This window comes from Malus sylvestris, chromosome 16 (assembly GCF_916048215.2).
Source record: "Malus sylvestris chromosome 16, drMalSylv7.2, whole genome shotgun sequence".
NCBI lineage: Eukaryota > Viridiplantae > Streptophyta > Magnoliopsida > Rosales > Rosaceae > Malus > Malus sylvestris.
This window is the reverse complement of record NC_062275.1, coordinates 6,295,570-6,312,168: the sequence shown is the minus strand read 5'-3', so window position 1 is coordinate 6,312,168 and position 16,599 is coordinate 6,295,570. Positions and strand designations below refer to the sequence as shown.

The 16,599-nt window shown below is 35.7% G+C and overlaps 2 protein-coding genes across 3 annotated transcripts; both read right to left on the bottom strand.

Moving 5' to 3' along the window:
- Positions 1-326: 326 nt before the first annotated feature.
- On the bottom strand, positions 327-4,130 carry LOC126607961 (ATP-citrate synthase alpha chain protein 1). Of its 2 annotated transcripts, none has more exons than XM_050275681.1 (13): positions 3,983-4,130; positions 3,762-3,868; positions 3,207-3,383; positions 2,921-3,082; positions 2,684-2,764; positions 2,456-2,507; positions 2,256-2,370; positions 2,054-2,135; positions 1,486-1,581; positions 1,275-1,376; positions 977-1,093; positions 750-866; positions 327-632 (listed from the first exon to the last, which is right to left on the bottom strand). In XM_050275681.1, exons 2-13 carry the CDS (start codon positions 3,858-3,860, stop codon positions 561-563), a joined length of 1,272 nt encoding a protein of 423 aa, XP_050131638.1. In that variant the 5' UTR covers positions 3,861-3,868; positions 3,983-4,130; the 3' UTR covers positions 327-560. The 2 variants fall into 2 exon arrangements, with proteins under 2 accessions (XP_050131638.1, XP_050131639.1); XM_050275682.1 differs by having other exon boundaries at positions 3,762-3,871; positions 3,983-4,096.
- A 3,185-nt stretch (positions 4,131-7,315) lies between these two features.
- On the bottom strand, positions 7,316-11,387 carry LOC126607960 (probable BOI-related E3 ubiquitin-protein ligase 3). The gene is made up of 5 exons (XM_050275680.1): positions 11,061-11,387; positions 10,877-10,942; positions 8,982-9,160; positions 8,421-8,782; positions 7,316-8,059 (listed from the first exon to the last, which is right to left on the bottom strand). The coding sequence occupies exons 3-5, from the start codon at positions 9,085-9,087 to the stop codon at positions 7,499-7,501; spliced, it is 1,029 nt and encodes a 342-aa protein (XP_050131637.1). The 5' UTR covers positions 9,088-9,160; positions 10,877-10,942; positions 11,061-11,387; the 3' UTR covers positions 7,316-7,498.
- Positions 11,388-16,599: the final 5,212 nt, after the last annotated feature.

The following is a 16,599-nucleotide window of genomic DNA, read 5'->3' as shown; positions in this document are numbered from 1 at the left end:
GTGTTTTGGTCTCTCGAATTTAGTTGTTGAAGGGGATTCTCAGATTTTGATTCATTTGTCGGGTCGCTCCTTGGCGCGTTGGTTCATTGATGGAGGATATTAAAAGTATTCTTACTCATCTTCGGGTTACTGGCCTCGGGCATTTGTTTCGTGAAGCAAACTTTGTAGATGATGAACTTGCAACGTCTGCGTATCACAAAAGTGACCTCTAAAGTTCCAGTGAATCTGCCTTGTATTCGGTTGTAAGATTTAACGACCATAGTAATAGTTATCCCACTGGGATCTCTTTGCAAGTTTGTTGTCTTTGAAAAACAAGGATTCCAAAATGAATGCCAACGTAAATTTTTATTTTATTTTTTTTATTACGGTAACAAGACCATCACACAGCATCATCATGCTACCATTTACCCATTTGCACGTAATAACTACATTAACTCGGTCGAGGATTTTGAAACAACGTAATTGGTACAAGGATTTAATGGAGACATGAAACTTGCCACAAAAGAAATCAAAATGAAAGGAAATGAGACAGTAAGGGTGCGAGCAATCTGAACGATAACTTATGCAGCAGCGGAGATGCACTGAATTGCCTGTTTGCAAATACCGGTCATTGTTGCTTCGGGTCCATAGACCTGCAAGGGAACACAGAAACAGAAGTATAAACGTCAGACGAGTTCTTCGGAATTAAAGTTTAGTGTGTGACCTCTGCATGTCTGCCTAATCAATGGAATTTGAAAAATATTTGGTACCTCAATAGGGAGGCCGATTTCCTCTGCAAGTGCCCGCATTTTTGCAAGCCCCCTCTGGTAGTTAGGGCCTCCTCTCCTGACGTAAAGATGCATCTGTGCGGCTTTAAGCTTAGATTCCTGAGTAGTCAAATATGCCATTGTCAATTTTCGTACTTTGAAAAGATAAGAACAGAACAACATTACTCGCTGAAAAACAATTAGGATTTAGACTAGAAGATTAAGCTCACCTTCTCCTTCAAGGCACGAATAATGCCATTGAATGTTGCAGCTACATCGGTAAAGTTAGCAATACCTCCTCCAATTACAAGGGCTCTCTTGCGGCCGTCAGGGTCAGAAGTTGCACACTGTACAAGGTGTAAGATTAGTATTAAACAACAAAAATGAGGTGCATACGCATGTGTGGCTTGACGTTTGTCTTTTATGAAGAATAATGATGCAGGGTAAAACTGAAAGCAGCATTCTAACATGCACTGGACATAGGAATAGTGTAAGACAATGCTAAGAGTGTAAATGTATCATTCTTACATCAATCACAACTCTGGCGTACTGCAACACCTCCTCTTCATTGGGTGCTCCACTGTATTCGGCGTAGTTTCCAAGCTCATCAGCAAAGCCAAGATCTCCAACCTGACCAAAGAAAATCATTTTGGGTGAGCAATTAATGCCAATGAAAAAAATTGTCAAAAAGCTAAAGGGTTAAAATCCAGTTAAACGTCTAAATCTTATGTACACACACCGTGTCTGCATAGATGACACTTGCACCTCCTCCAGCGACCATAGTCCAAATTCGTCCCTTTGGGTTCAGAACTGTGAATTTCAAAGATGCACTTGTCTGCAAATAAATGAAAAATAAACCTGATAAATCAACAATGGCAGGGCTACTAAAATGCGTGTCACCCGATGATATGAGATAAACATTACCAATATGAAATTACAATTGACAGACATTAAGGACCAGGTTCCAATTTAAAGAATGAAGTACATGCAGACCAGTTGACTGGGAAAAGAGGACCTTTATTTCTCAAAGGTCAGAAAGCTCTGAACTCTATAATACACTCCTAGCGACATGCATTTAGATAAACCATAACAGCAGGAATCCCGGCCTTTGGGCTACATAGTGAAAATATAAATTGGACAAACTAAGAATCAGCTGACTTCTTGGTAGTGCCAAGAAGATGCAATTCCTTTCCTAGACCAAAAAAAAAAAAAGGATTTGGAACGTCTAGACACAGGGTATTTACTTGAGTATTAACAGAAAGTATAAATACATTACTCATTTAAAAGTTGAAGGCTTGTGTGTGTACCTTTTCATCTAGCCCGTGAATAAATTTCTCTGTAGGACTCATAACTCTTCCAAAAGGCATTGGAAATTCAATACTGCCCCACCTGGAACATAATAATAATGTAAGGTGGTATTGAAATTGGTACGCTAAAACACTAGTAAATAGCTTGGCATATACATAACAAAACAGAGAAGGTAAAAACAACTGAATGAATGAAATTTACTTTTTGAAGTTCTTGAAAGCAGCAGTGTCATCCAGCTCGCCTCTCATATCCAAAGGATATGGCTTTCCATCAACCAATGCAAAAGGATTCATCTCCAGAAAAGTGAAGTCCAAATCTGGAATAGAATGATAATTAGCAAAATTGTTCTTACTTCTTACCAATCTAGTACGAAATGGAACGGCCAAAACTTTTTAACACACCTTGAAATAGAGCAAATACGGCTTTGATAAAGTCCTCAAGTTCTGCTTTGATCTATATTCAAGAATAATACTTGTCAATGATTTCCAATTTAAACTAAAACGAACATGAACTCAAGAGAGATAGCATATGATTGACGCAAGCAAAATCGAGTACATTATTGTTTTTTTCTGGTCAGAAGTAAACTATACAGAAATGATACCGAAATACCATATCAATAAAAGACCTACCTCCAAGGGAAGGGTTGCAACAAGTGGAGCAGAAACTTCTGATGTAAAAGCAACTCCAGTAGGGACAAATATGGTCTTAACCTGCATAAAGTATATTTCTTTTATAAATATGGAACGTTAAGGTAGACGAATAGAGCTCATAGAAGATGCACTTCTAGGAATTTTATCTTTTTATTGAAAATAACAAAGAATAGCGTTTGAATAAGAATTTGGTAACACATTGACATCCAAAAATACCTTATCCCAGTTCTCCTCAATATCAATTCCTCCACACTCGGAGAAGCTTATGCTGTTTCCAAGTCGGTCTGAGACGATGTTAAGGTAAAACTCTTCATTGTGGGGAATGAAGGGTTCAACAATGAATGTTGTTATGGGTCCTTTGCAGCCACCCATCTCAACCTGTAACGCCAAAAGATCAAAACACGTAAGCCAAATTCTCGATTCTTATGTAGATCAGAATCATCAAATACCAAACACGCATAAGGAATTTATGTCTTGACGAAACAATGTGAAGATCAAATACCTCCTTGCCCAGGCGCTCCTTCACAAAGTCGACAACTTGAGCAAAATCAAGATTCAAGGCAACCAAACCGCTCTTCCCACGCTTTCCGAACAACATGTCAGGCTTGACAACGAGTTTGGAAGATGAAAGCCACGATTCCTTCTCCAGCAGCTCATTGACATCGGTTGTTTCGGTAATCTATAAAAACACAATATAATTACAATTTCCAACATAACTTATATTCAGAAACATCAAATTCACTTCTTAATCGGAATCATACAGACAGATTTGTTTTAAACAACCCAATTAAGGAAACCAAATCCCAAACGGGACAAAACCTGATCTAAAATCAAAACCCTTTGAATGATTAAGTTTATTGAGCTCAGATTAGATCTATAAACCAAACCACACAAACCATAATTAGCATTTAACAACAGTTTAACCACATGGTTGTTGTTTGATTAATTTATTAATATCCAAATGATTTCGTTCGAAATGGGGCGCCAAATTATGAAACTTGAAGATCTAAATGCATAACAGAGAAAAAATACAAATCGAAGAAAAAAAAAAACTCACCTGGGCAGATTTAAGGGGCAATTCACGGCCGGCGAGCCTCTTGAAGTGCTCCTTCAACAATCTCTTGGAGTCGTACTCTCTGATCTTCTTACGTGCCATTTCTCAACCTGCTTTTTTCCCCCACACAAATAAGAATCAAATCAATCAAGGATCTCAACTTTTTCTGAATTTGATCAAATGGGGATTTGGGTTTTCAGAAATGCAGGAAAATAAAAACTTACCGTTGAAAAATGCGCGTTAGTTGTGATGAGAGAGAGAGAGAGAGAGAGAGAGAGGAAGTGGTTAGGTACAGAGGTAGATGCAGAGCAAACTCACAACTGAAATCCACAAGCCAATGGAGGAGTATATTTATAGCTGCCCAAAATTACAAACGCAAATGTAATTTTCTGTTATTTGGGGGGTCCATTTTTAATTTTGATATTTTTTAGGGTAGGTTGGTGCGGGGTTAGATTTAATTTTTAGCGGCAACTTTACAAACACATGCAGGCACCTACCGATTTGGACCGGGGAGTCTTCGACAACAGCCTGTTTTTGTAATTTCATCCCCCGGAATGATCCACTGCTTCTCGGGATACGGTTGGTTGCTTTTTGTGTGGTGTGCATCACCGTTGATCTTTTATACTTTTCGAGCATCAATGTCCAACGCCCCTAGCCGTGGTCCAAAAATGGGAATCTAAAATTTGCACTCTTCACAAGAAAAAAAATTGCGCAGACCCTAATCGTTTTTCTAATATTTTTATTATATTATGCTATTTAGAACCTAAAATTGACATACATATGTTTTTTTTAAGGAGGATAACTAGTGGTAAGTTACGGTTATCCACTTTTTCCGGATCCGGATGGACTATGGAGAATTTCACTCTATCCAAGGTCGCAGTCAAGCAAACTCAACAACTCGAAACATAGAATCCGTGACATACATAGATGTGTGATTATTTTCAAACAAAGGGATGATTTTTCTTATTTTTTTTTTCACTTAAATCAGATTACTATACATAATCACCATCCATTACTAACACATTTTAGGAGCACTTCTCAATTTTTAGAAGGGATATTTAGTGATTGCATATGCATGTGGTTTAATATTGTAGTCGAAAGGATGTAGAAGTTCCACCTATGTGTGTTTGAAACTCTCTCTTTTCTAAATTATTGTAGGAAATATTTTTTCTCACCACTCTTAAGTGATGATGATGATCACCACTCTATCTATTACCATTAAATAAGTTTAAATTTTAAGACGCAACTTACTCAATTATATATAAAAGCATCATAATATATAATATTATGGTGTTTTGAGATGGTGTTGCACTCAAGAAGGCCCTCAAAATTTATGTGAAAATGGAAAAATATGAAAGGGCTCTTTTATTATAATATTTGTTTGATTTTTGTATGTTTTTTTGGGGGGTTTTTATGATTGTTACCAACTCCAGTCAAAGGTTTGCCCTTAGTCAACTCTATACAGCAGCTCTTCCTAGTTGACTCAGTTTTGCCTAGTCACGATTAAAGTGTCCATCCTCCCCGTTAGCAACAACAAACATTTTTCTTTTCCGATTGGCCGATTGGGATTTGTGAAGATGAACATATTAATATGATGATGTCTACTATCGTAATTTTATAATTTGAACCGCTCATTTCAGCACAAACACAAAATTTAAACTGTATATTTTACTTAAGAATTTAGTCGTGAACCAATGAGTTTAAATTTCAATAGTAAATCAGACATCTGGTGCAATTCATAAACCAAGAACAAGAGGCAATTATTTTTGTTATATATCAAGAATAATTGTGGTGTGATTTGTGTAAAACGTGAGACTTTCTTCATTAAAAAAATAAAAAAAAAGTCGTTATCTTGTTAGTGTGCACATTTGAATTATGGGATTCATTTTTTTATCATATTCATAGGTGGACAGTGGACACTGCTGAATAATTGACTTGACTTAATTCTTCTTTAATTTGTCTTAATCAAGCTGCAGCTGCATCACATACTATTCGACTCAGAATCTGCAGTGGAATCAAGAAAACAAAAGGTTTGACATCTGATATCGATTATGTTTAGGGTTTTAGTAAGCAAGAGATTCCATCACTCCCAGTTGAATTCATCAACAATATATATATATATATATATATATATATATATATATATATATTTCAATGGACGCGTGAGAATAGATGATCAATGAATGATGTTTTAAAAGATAAACGATTCAGATCATTAAATATATTACTGAATAGATTATACAAAAACGTATGTAAAAAATTATGTCAAAACAATAGTACCACAAATCCGTTCTCATATATGTATAGAAAGTGTTAGCCACGAGGCAGGAGTCACAATCAGTTGGTCACATTTGGCAGCTGTTATAAATAAATAGGATCAATAGGCATCTTGTTTGATTAATTAGCTCGGTTGTCATGTGGTTAATTGGGATTAGCAGGATTTTTCTTGAAATTCTTGAAATGAGAAGTTCTCTGCCAACTAATTGGAATTCTAGACTGATTAAAAGTATCTACTTGGTGATTATCGAACATTTTTTCTTGTGTTGAGAAATCTTGCGTTCAAACGCTCTCTCTCGTAACATTTGTATCAAAAAAAGTATCCGCATGCCTCTCTCAAGTTTTCAAGACTAAAACTTCATTTGTCGTTCACCAAGTGAAGTATGCTTACTTCTTGCACTAGCTAGTGCGACACTCACGACGGTCTAAACTCAGCCTACGTTATTGATTTTTTTTTTTTTTTTTTTTTTTTGGGAAAACCCTACGTCATTGATTTGGAACGTTGAAGCTTAATGTGATTGGGTATAGAAACCAAATCAGAACTCAAGAGATCTTCCAATTGCACCTCTGCTGATTGCATTTGGGCTGTTCTGGCCTTGGATGTTTGCGCACCATATTGCTTATTGGCCCATAGCCTTTGGACACAAGAGGATGGCTGGGAAGCCCAGTACTTAAGAAATCAGCTGAAAAGCAGAAGAAAACCGAAAACCCTCTGAATACAATATAAATGTCCCAGAATGCGGTAAGTGGTGAATTATCTTGGTAGTTAGAGTTTTTTCTTCAATCCAATGCGTACAAGTTCAAACCTTTTCCTTATCGATTTTCCATACTTTAAATATTGGTTTTTATCAAAAAATCAGATCCACCAGAGTCCCAGACCGTAAAGTACGAATTTATTGATGTGTTAATTAGTGTGGATGGCATGGCTGCCCCTGCCTCTGTTGGAGGAATAATGACATGCAGAAATGGTTCTTGTGCTGCTGCTAGGATAGTGGTGGTGGCGGCGGCGGCGGCATGGCCAATATGCCATGCTAACCTGAGTGCTTAAGTGCTTCATCCAATTATTAAAGCGGAAACACTATTAGTGGTATGCTGACAGAGTATCGGATGAATTAGATTTTTACCACTTTGTTTTTGTTGTTTTTGTAATGAAGCACTTATGCTCACAATCACTTTTTCGACGCGTGCTTTTATTAGGCGGATGTTTTCCAAAAAATGCCCCTATAACCCAGATGCGATTTCAAGTTTTTCTATCAAATATAGTAAAAAACGCATTGGAGTAGCAAAAGCGATTATATTGACTGTATAAAACAGTAAAACAAAAGCCTGTAACTCATTTATAAAGACAACTACATCTTCTACATACAAATTTTGATTTCAGAGAGAAAATCACACAGATAATCAACACCTCATCACATAATTTTTTTTAATTTCTTTCCTTTTTAAGTTACTTGCTTCATAAGTTAGGACAAGTACACTTGGAAGCTAGCAGTTTTCATTGACTCACAAACAGGGCAAACATTGACAAACCCATCACAGTCCTTACATAAACACAGATGCCTACACGGCATCAACAAGGTCGACACCTCCTTGGCTTTGCATGCTCTGCACGTTCTCGAACCCGTTTGCTCCTTCAACCCAAGGTAATTCTTCGACACGGTTTTCGCGGGTCCAGCTGGGATAGTCAGGTAGTTATTTGGATCGATGTACGAGGCAGCATCGTCAACTTCGCTGTCTCCAAATCCTTCCTTCCCTTGATCGGCACCCTGTGAAATTGCTTGCTGTAAGTTGCTCTTCAGGACATTTACCACGGACTCATTGTACTTCGCTCTGTAGTGCCAGTTTTGGGCTTCCACAGCCACCTGTTTTATTCTATCCACCAATTCTCGATTCTTCCGGTTCATGTTCTCAATTTCCAAGTCTTTCTCGATCATCTTTTTGCTGACACCTTTCTCTATGGCAGCAAGGAAGGAAGACATATGTCTCTGCTTCATGTCCCGAACTCCCTTTGCCAAGTGTTCCTCCTGTTCGATGAGCATCCAACATTAGATTTACATGAGCAACTAATTATAATATGATGTCCACACACAGAAAAAAGTTAACACCCCATGACCTGTTCGAAATTTTTAAGTTCTTGGACGATATGTTATAGCGAGAATGGACGATATGTTATACCATAAATAGCAGCCATCTTTAAAACATAATATCTGTACTATGAAGTTAGATTGGAATTTCAAATTGTGTGAGAAAAGAGAAAAAAATGAAGTTGCAAATCTCTCTTCACAAATCAAAATTATACCGATTTTACTCCAAAAGACATCACATATCAAACCATAAGCTGGAAAACGAGAAATATGGATATTTGTGTTTGAAGATCACAAGTACCTGAATTTTGATGTATTGATCAAACTCTTCCTTCTGTCGGTCCAGCTCAGTCCTAATATTGTCACCCAGGGATAGGATCATTGAAGGTGCTGCTGTCATACTTCCACTTGCAGAAGTAACTGATGAGTTGCGCTCATCGTCATCATATGATAGCCTTAACCCCGTTGATACAGCGTTTGGGTTTGGAATGCTAGCTGAACGATCAGCTTCATCAGGACAGACATTATAGTTCAAAGAAATCTGAAGCTTCTGCTGTCTTGAGATATCTTCCATTTCCCTGTTTCGTTTATTAGGCCGAAGCATGGGAGTAATATGCTCAGTTCCAAAATAATTTACAGGATCAACGTTACATCCAGCTTGTACTGCAACATAAATTGAAATTTCATCTTCTTAAAGACAAGTCAAACTATAAAAAATTCTAGTAAGGAAAAATGATGCTCAATAAAGATTGAGTTGCAAGATAAGAACTTTACATGAATGTGTGGAGATGATTAAAATCAATGAATCTAAATTAATTCTAAAGTTCTTATCGGAACAAAGAATGCAGACACAACAACTTACCATTTCCAAACAGCTGTAGTTGACTTGAAGCATTTGTCGGATATGGGTAACGATTTTCATCCACGAAAACAGGAAGCATGGGGTTACCACTGTTGCCTCCCAACATCGTATAAGACAAACTAAACTACCTCAATTGTTTTCTTTCGGCGAAGGTTGGAAAATAAACAGCAAGAATCAACCTGGAAAAGGGGAAATTTAAATCTTGAATTAGAACTAGTGGGCAATGGCCAAGACAAGGTTCTTTTGAAGGATCTCTAGCAACAGCCAGTGTGCATCAAAAAATAATCAAACCAAATTTTATTTTTACTCGATTCAAGAAATAATCATCCAAAAGGCATATACAAGGCTCACCCTTACTATAGATGGCTTTTTCTATTATTAAGTATATTGAGAGACCAAGTTACACAGAACCACGTCATTTCATTTCTTATTTCACACCTTTAGAGCAAGTGCATTGTGAAAATGGGCTTCTCCACACAAATTAGGATATTCTCTTCACAATAGTCACATATTAAAATGCTTTATCGTAAGTTGGTAAGTGGGTACATCATGGTATAAGAGGCGAAAACAATGTTCCAGAATATGCATGAAAAAAACACAAAGCAATGAAATAGTTAAACAAAGTTGGAAACCACATTTAACTTGACTTTAATTGAATAGGCCGCTTCAACGGTCGGTCTACAACTTTAAGTAAAACTTCAATATGGCTTTTCTGTTCATATCAGAAACCCTTATATTCCAAATGTGGGAATCTAGGAAACACTAGAGAGAGTATTAACTCTAGGGATGAGGATATCCGTTATTCATAATCTACAGCCTTTAAATGCAATATTGATTCTGAATTAACATAAACCGTATTAGTTATTACATCTGTCTTAACACGCGTCCTGTTGCCCCTGAATTGGGTCAAGCTATAATGAGTTTGATTGTGTTAAACTAGGTATCAAGTTCAATCTACAGCCAAAATGGAAAGGAACTAGGGTTCTTCTCTTCGTTTACTACATAAAAACTCAAGAGAAAGCATGTCAGTGCACGTTGTATAATATATACATAAGCATTCACAACATAAACCTCTAAACCAGTTGCATCCAACAACTTTGATGATCAAAACAAAATGCTTCAATGCATCACAATGCAGCAAGTCTCAATATTTTAAATCAGCTGTAAATCTAAACACTGTAGCTTCAAATTATGATCGATATATTTCAGGAAAGAATGAAGTCCTTGTCATCTCCTATCAGTGGAGTTGGAAACAAGGAAAACTGAACATTACTCAAGACGTGACCCAAAGGGAAAAAACAAAAGCAGCCAATAAACGTAATCACACTTTCAGCCATTCAGTACTACGGTCAAGTGGTATTCCTCTTCACTTGGAAGTGAGAGGTCTTAGATTCGAATCTTGTGGATGGCGAATTCGATACCAAATTAGGCAGCCCATTGTGTGGCTTAGCCGATAACATCGACCAACAACAAATGCAATCATAGATAGACAACATTCACACATGCGGTAAAATCAGAGCATATCGATGATTCGAAGAACGAAAGACACAAAACGAAGCTAAATCAGCAGGTGAATAAATTGGATGTGCTACAAAAGAGATGGGATTGATATGCCAAGCGGTGCTATCATATTCAACAGAGAAAATAAATGGAAAACTCCTATCTAAGTTAAGAGGTTAGGAAAACCCTGAAAAATATGGAAAGTCAATAAGATACCCATCTCAACAAGGAAAAAAATGCAATCTTTTAGATCGTTTACAAAAAGAATTCAATGCCAATCTAATCTCCTACTGAAAAGATTATTCCTTTCCTACAAAAATTAGCTAAAATCCACAAAAAATCAATATCCCAAAAAAAAAAAAATGTGCAGCAGCATCACAGATAGAACAAGTTACCTCAATATTCAAATCCTCTTTGATTCAGTCTCAAGCAAAATCGGTGCTTGCCCAGAATCCCAGATCCTGCAATCACATGCCAACTCCAATCAGACTCAAAAAACAACCAACAAAGATTTATTAAAAAAATAACATCACAAAAGTTCCAAACTTTAACAGGAAACAAGAAAAAGAAGATGACTACCTCAAGAAATGCGCTGCTTTTTCGATAACCGATCGTTTGGGGAATGATGTTTAAGCTGCCCAGAAGGAGTGAAATGCAAAACCCAGAAAGGAAAAGGACCAAGAAGTGAAATTTGGAAGAGAAAAAGGGAGAGGAAGATCTGGAAAATCGAAACCGAAGAGATTAAAGAGTGGAGCTATTGTGGTTTGGAAGAAGATGGAGGATCAAGAATATTATGGAGAAATGGGAGGAGGATGGATGAGAGTGGGAGAGAGTGCCCAATACCCAAAAACTATTATTTCAATCCAAATCACACACATATTCGGTGCTTGTGGTTACGCAAACGGATTGCCGTTCCCTCTCTCCCTTTATTTTTGCAATTTTCGTTTACTATCAAATTTCCATAAATAAATAAATATTATTTTTATGCATGATAATTTCAAAAATAAAACACCCTACGCTGATACCATAATGTTATTTTTTGTATGGTAACTGATAAGTTATATTATATATTTACCCATATCATATTTATTTCAAATTCACAACTTATATTATGCTACGTAAAAACTCATAAAATAGATATTAGCGAGAATAATTGATTATATTTCAATTTATTTTCTCATGTTCATGAATTATCTCATTTCGGAGTAAATAAACCTGTCATATAGCATAGAGAAACATAATCTCTTTAATATATGGATAAGAATTAAAAATAAAACGTTTTTCTATTATTTATTTTTATTTTTATTATTTATCTTGAAAAAGTTCATCTCACTCCAAATGCAACCGTTTGAAAAAAATAAGTGGTTCACTTGTGCAGTTCACCGCACTAACTCGCTTTACCGCCCTTGTTATTTTTCTCTTTTCCTACCACGAATTACTACCTTATTTATTGACAGTTCCTTATTTACTTACCTTAATTACCATTTTTTACTGTTGCAGCTTCACCTTTTTACCGCCCTTATGTTTTCCTTTTATTTTCCCACCGCAAATTATTACCTTATTTAGTGACAGTTCCTAATTTTTTTTTTTGGGAAACGACAGTTCCTAATTTACTTACCTTAATTACCAACTTTTATTGTATGGCTGTTGAGTCCAAGTCATAAATTTAATTAAAAAAAAACCCTAAAAATATTTATAAGAAATAACGACGGGTTCGATCGATGATAACGGACCAAAAAGGTCGTTTTCAAGACGAAGATGCAATTCATAGTTGGTAACAAAGACAAGGCAATTTGGTAAAACAACATAGCATTTCCATTTGGGCGTCAAACAAAATTATTACATGGGTTGAATTATTATGATGGGATTCAATAATTGGTGACGAATTTCATACCCCTAGTTCACACGACACATTCTATGTTCGATTTTTAATGTTGATGAATCACACGATGGTAACTTAAAAGATACTTAAATGCCTCTCAGCCTCCAAAAAGGTAGACTGCGATGGTAAAACCATCTTTGATCCCCTTTTTAAGAAAAAAATATTATTATTATTAGGATGGGGTACACATTATCTGTCGTGTGGCGTGTGGGTGGGTGGGTAGAATTAGAACGAGAGCGGGGGGAAGGGGGCCATGGATCAGAAATTAGTTGAAAAATACTAAAGGCGGGGGAAACAGAGGGGAAGGGGGTGTGGGTGGGTTGAGGAAGTTGGGGGGTACAACTACAGCTTTTAGTTTTGGCTAGCTCATGGCTGACTGAGTGTGATGGGTCCCACAGAAGAGCGGACCCCACGCACCCGCTTTGTTGTTGGCTTATCTGCCTCATCCCATACATTTCTCATCCTTTTTATTTTTGTGGTTACATTTAAATCATGTTAACATTTTATATTCTTATTGTTTTTTGTCTTATTATTTCTATAAAAAAATCAATATAAAATGTTAACGTAACTTAACGGTGACCACAAAAATAAAAAAAGATACAAAGGGTGTAGGATAGGGGAGGCAGAGAATCCAGGCCCGTTGTTGACGGGTAATTTTGGCGGGTGAGCGGACAGACGAGGAGCCATCATCTCATCAGCATCAACCGCATCATTCACGGAATTAGAGAGTAGAGACGCAACGGAGACCAACCACACCAAAATATTTCCATATGAATGAAATAATTTGTTAATTTCAAGTTGCGTTTAGAAATTTTTTTTTATAACGGTTGATATTTTTATGAAAATATTAAAAAAATAGGATGAAGTTCAAACTTTACTTATATAAGAAAAAACTCTTAAGTTTGTGTTAAAATTTTATCGTCGATATTTTTGACACATCTGTTAAAGATTGGAAAAACTCTTATATTTAGTCTAAGCCGATATTTGACAATCCCTAAAGTTTTATTTTAAATTTCTCTCATTTCTGTTGAAAGCATATCAATATTTGATATATCCGTTTATATTTTCACAAATTTGTATATCGATATTTTGCATCAATACTGATATTTTAAACACTGATTAAAGAGCCGCCCAAGTACTAATTTTTTGTACAAACCAAAATTTAAAAGAATTCGAACTTGAGAGTATTAATTTGATGACGCGGGCTTTTGCGAAGTTGAATACTAATGGTTTGGTTGCCCAGTCATGACACCTTAGCAAGTTTAAAGACTAGTCTAATGCAATTTGTTAATTATATGGATACCAATTGTATATTGGCCATTTAACCAAATCTGAACCAAATTGTATAATCAAACACCAAAATAAAACCAAATCAGCTGTCCCATTACAATTATGATACAAAATCAACCCATATGGTTGAATTTCTGTGCTTTGAACATCCATTTTTTAAGAATAAATGAAATCTTTAAATTACGATTATTTAGAATGAAGCCACAAATATTTTGGAAGTTACGAAATAAAAGAAAATAGTTGTTTTCAATGCTCTAAAATGAACAAAAAGAATTCTTGATAATACGTTGGATGCTTATGAATTATAGAGATTAATAATATTAATCTAAAAATGATGGTATTTTCTTTAATAAAAGAAATTGAGGTTTTTACTAAGATTATCTGAAATTAAATTTCAGATGTTGAACTGATCATTTCATCAACTAGTGGTTGAAATTAGATGATTTCAGCCGAGAACAACCTATATTGTTCTTATCTCGATTTGCGTTCTTTCTTGGGAAACTGACATTGTAGTGGTCCACGGCTGCTGTAGAAAAGGTTGCGGATGTTTTGAGAAACTTGATTGCATACTTAGGAGTAATGAAAAGCAAAAATACATGCGTAATTGTATTAACAACAACGTTAACATGTGTAGTATTGAAGATAAACGGAACATAATATTAGGATAATACTTGCAATCCACTATATGTGGGAATGCACATATTTCCTTTGCGAATATTGTATTATTATCATTTGCATCGGAGATTGTTTCGTCATTTAAATGCATCAATTAAATGGATTGTTCATCATGAATATGTTAATTCATAAGGAAAATTAATGAAAATGGCTTGAAAACTTTGAGTTTTAACGATAATGACAAAATAAAGGGTAAAGTGAGTACAATGATTGATTTTTTAGTATAAAAATGTGATTTTTTATTAAAGTGAACAATATCGGGAGTTTTTCGTTTAACTTCCCTAATTCATGCCAACACTATTTATTTGTTTTATACATTTAGATGATTAAATGATCTCCGATTCAAATGATTTTCTCTAGAGATGATATTCAAAAAAATATTAAGAACTTAAAACAGTTCATATGATAAAAAATTTATGTAAACATTTGTTATGCACAAGTTGAAACATATGCATTCCTCCATGGGGTGGGATGCAAGTATTATCTATAATATTATTGATCATGATTTTTTTCATTTTCATTCAATACCTAACTTAGTGACAATATTCTCCTCCCTAATCTACAAAGTATGAATATATTAGTAATCAAAGGTGGGCGCAAACCCAAGGCACATAGAAAAGAAAATGGTTTGCTTTGTTGTTGCTTGGATCAAAAGTAAAAATAATTTGGGAGCAAGCAATCGGCAGCAGGCATGCCATCTCTGAAATTTTCTCCTTTCTTTCTTCCTTCTTGTTTGAAATTTTGGATAGCGTGAAGAAGCATAGTTAGCAGTACAAAGAAGCCGTCCGCACATACAGTGGTACAAATAAAATCATAGTGCGTGTCGCCAAATATTCAAAATTAAAAAGCCGTGTGAGTGTGGATGGATGGAGCTGCCTGCGTTCACATGCATGCCTTTCAACAAACACACGTCATTGCTATGAAAGGAGCCTCTGGCCTGCATTTCCCACCCATTTTGCATTTTTTGTCTTTTTTTTTCTCTCTTTGCTTTTAATTTCTTCCAAAACAGAACAATAATGGAGGGGTCAGTGCGTTTCATTCATCATCTGGCCTGATCTGATCTGATCACTCCCCCCACATCTCACTCACGCACGCGATATTTAACATGTAGATTGCACACAATAATATCGGTTTTTTTATATTAATTAATTTCTTGAGTGATATCTACGATGGGATTGTATCAAAAGGTAGATTTGTGGAGACGATAAGAATTATGTGTTTTTAACGTGATTGTTATATTTTTTTTTCCCCTCCTTTTGTTGTTGATCTGAAAGTGATTTGGGGTCCTTGTGATATAATTGTGTTTTAATAGTGTCATTATATGAGTTTATTTCTTGTAGGTAAGGAAAGCAGGGAAAGTAATACATGCATATAGATATCCCATCAGTGTGTATAAATTTATGAACAAATTAAAAAAGGTTTCTACTTTCTAGATGTAGGTAGAAGAAATCGACCCAATGGAATGCTATCTGCTTTCTTCTTTTTGGGGCCGCAACTTCATGGTTGGAACTATAAAGCTTTTAGCTAGGTTGCTTTTCGAGGGTCATAAGGGAACTTTATTCTCCTTCTACTGGATTGAAATCTCTGTTAGATAGTCACCCTTAAGAAGGTGTAACAAATGGAGCCTTAAAGGAAATGGGTTAGTAATTATGGAGTTAATTAGGTTATTTTCAGTATTGTCAATTGTCTTACGGTAAAATCTTAATATCTCAACTTTCTTCAAAGTTTATGGAGAAATCAACTGAATTCTTGCCCCATCTTAAGGTTTTCATTATTTTCATTAAAAAATTACTACAAGTGTAGTTGATGAATTTGTACCGACTCTATGTTGGTTATTATTTTGGATAAGTCTGATGTTAATTGAGGAAGCTAGTGGTGTTTCAAGTGACCATTTTGGGTTTATTTGATTTTTGCATTGTCAAGCGCCTGAGTGTGGTAAATGTTTCTTGGCATTGTATCTGGATCACTCTTAGTACCGTATTTTTTTGCAAACAACAGATTCTGAGCTATCAGTCATTTTTCGATGAACCGAAATAATAAGCAAATACACTTGATAGATCTGAGTTTTAAAACTTGAATATCAATCCTCCAAAATAAAAATGATCAGTAACGCATTGTGTTCGAATCCTTTTTGTCTTTTGGAATAGTTGGCTGATTGAAGTTGGACCAGAAGGAACCTCTCCCTGTTTTAGGGTGGAATAAGTTCCATTTGTCTGCAACTCACAAGGTCATCTGGTGGTTGTGCTATTTTTTTCAATAAACGTGGTTATA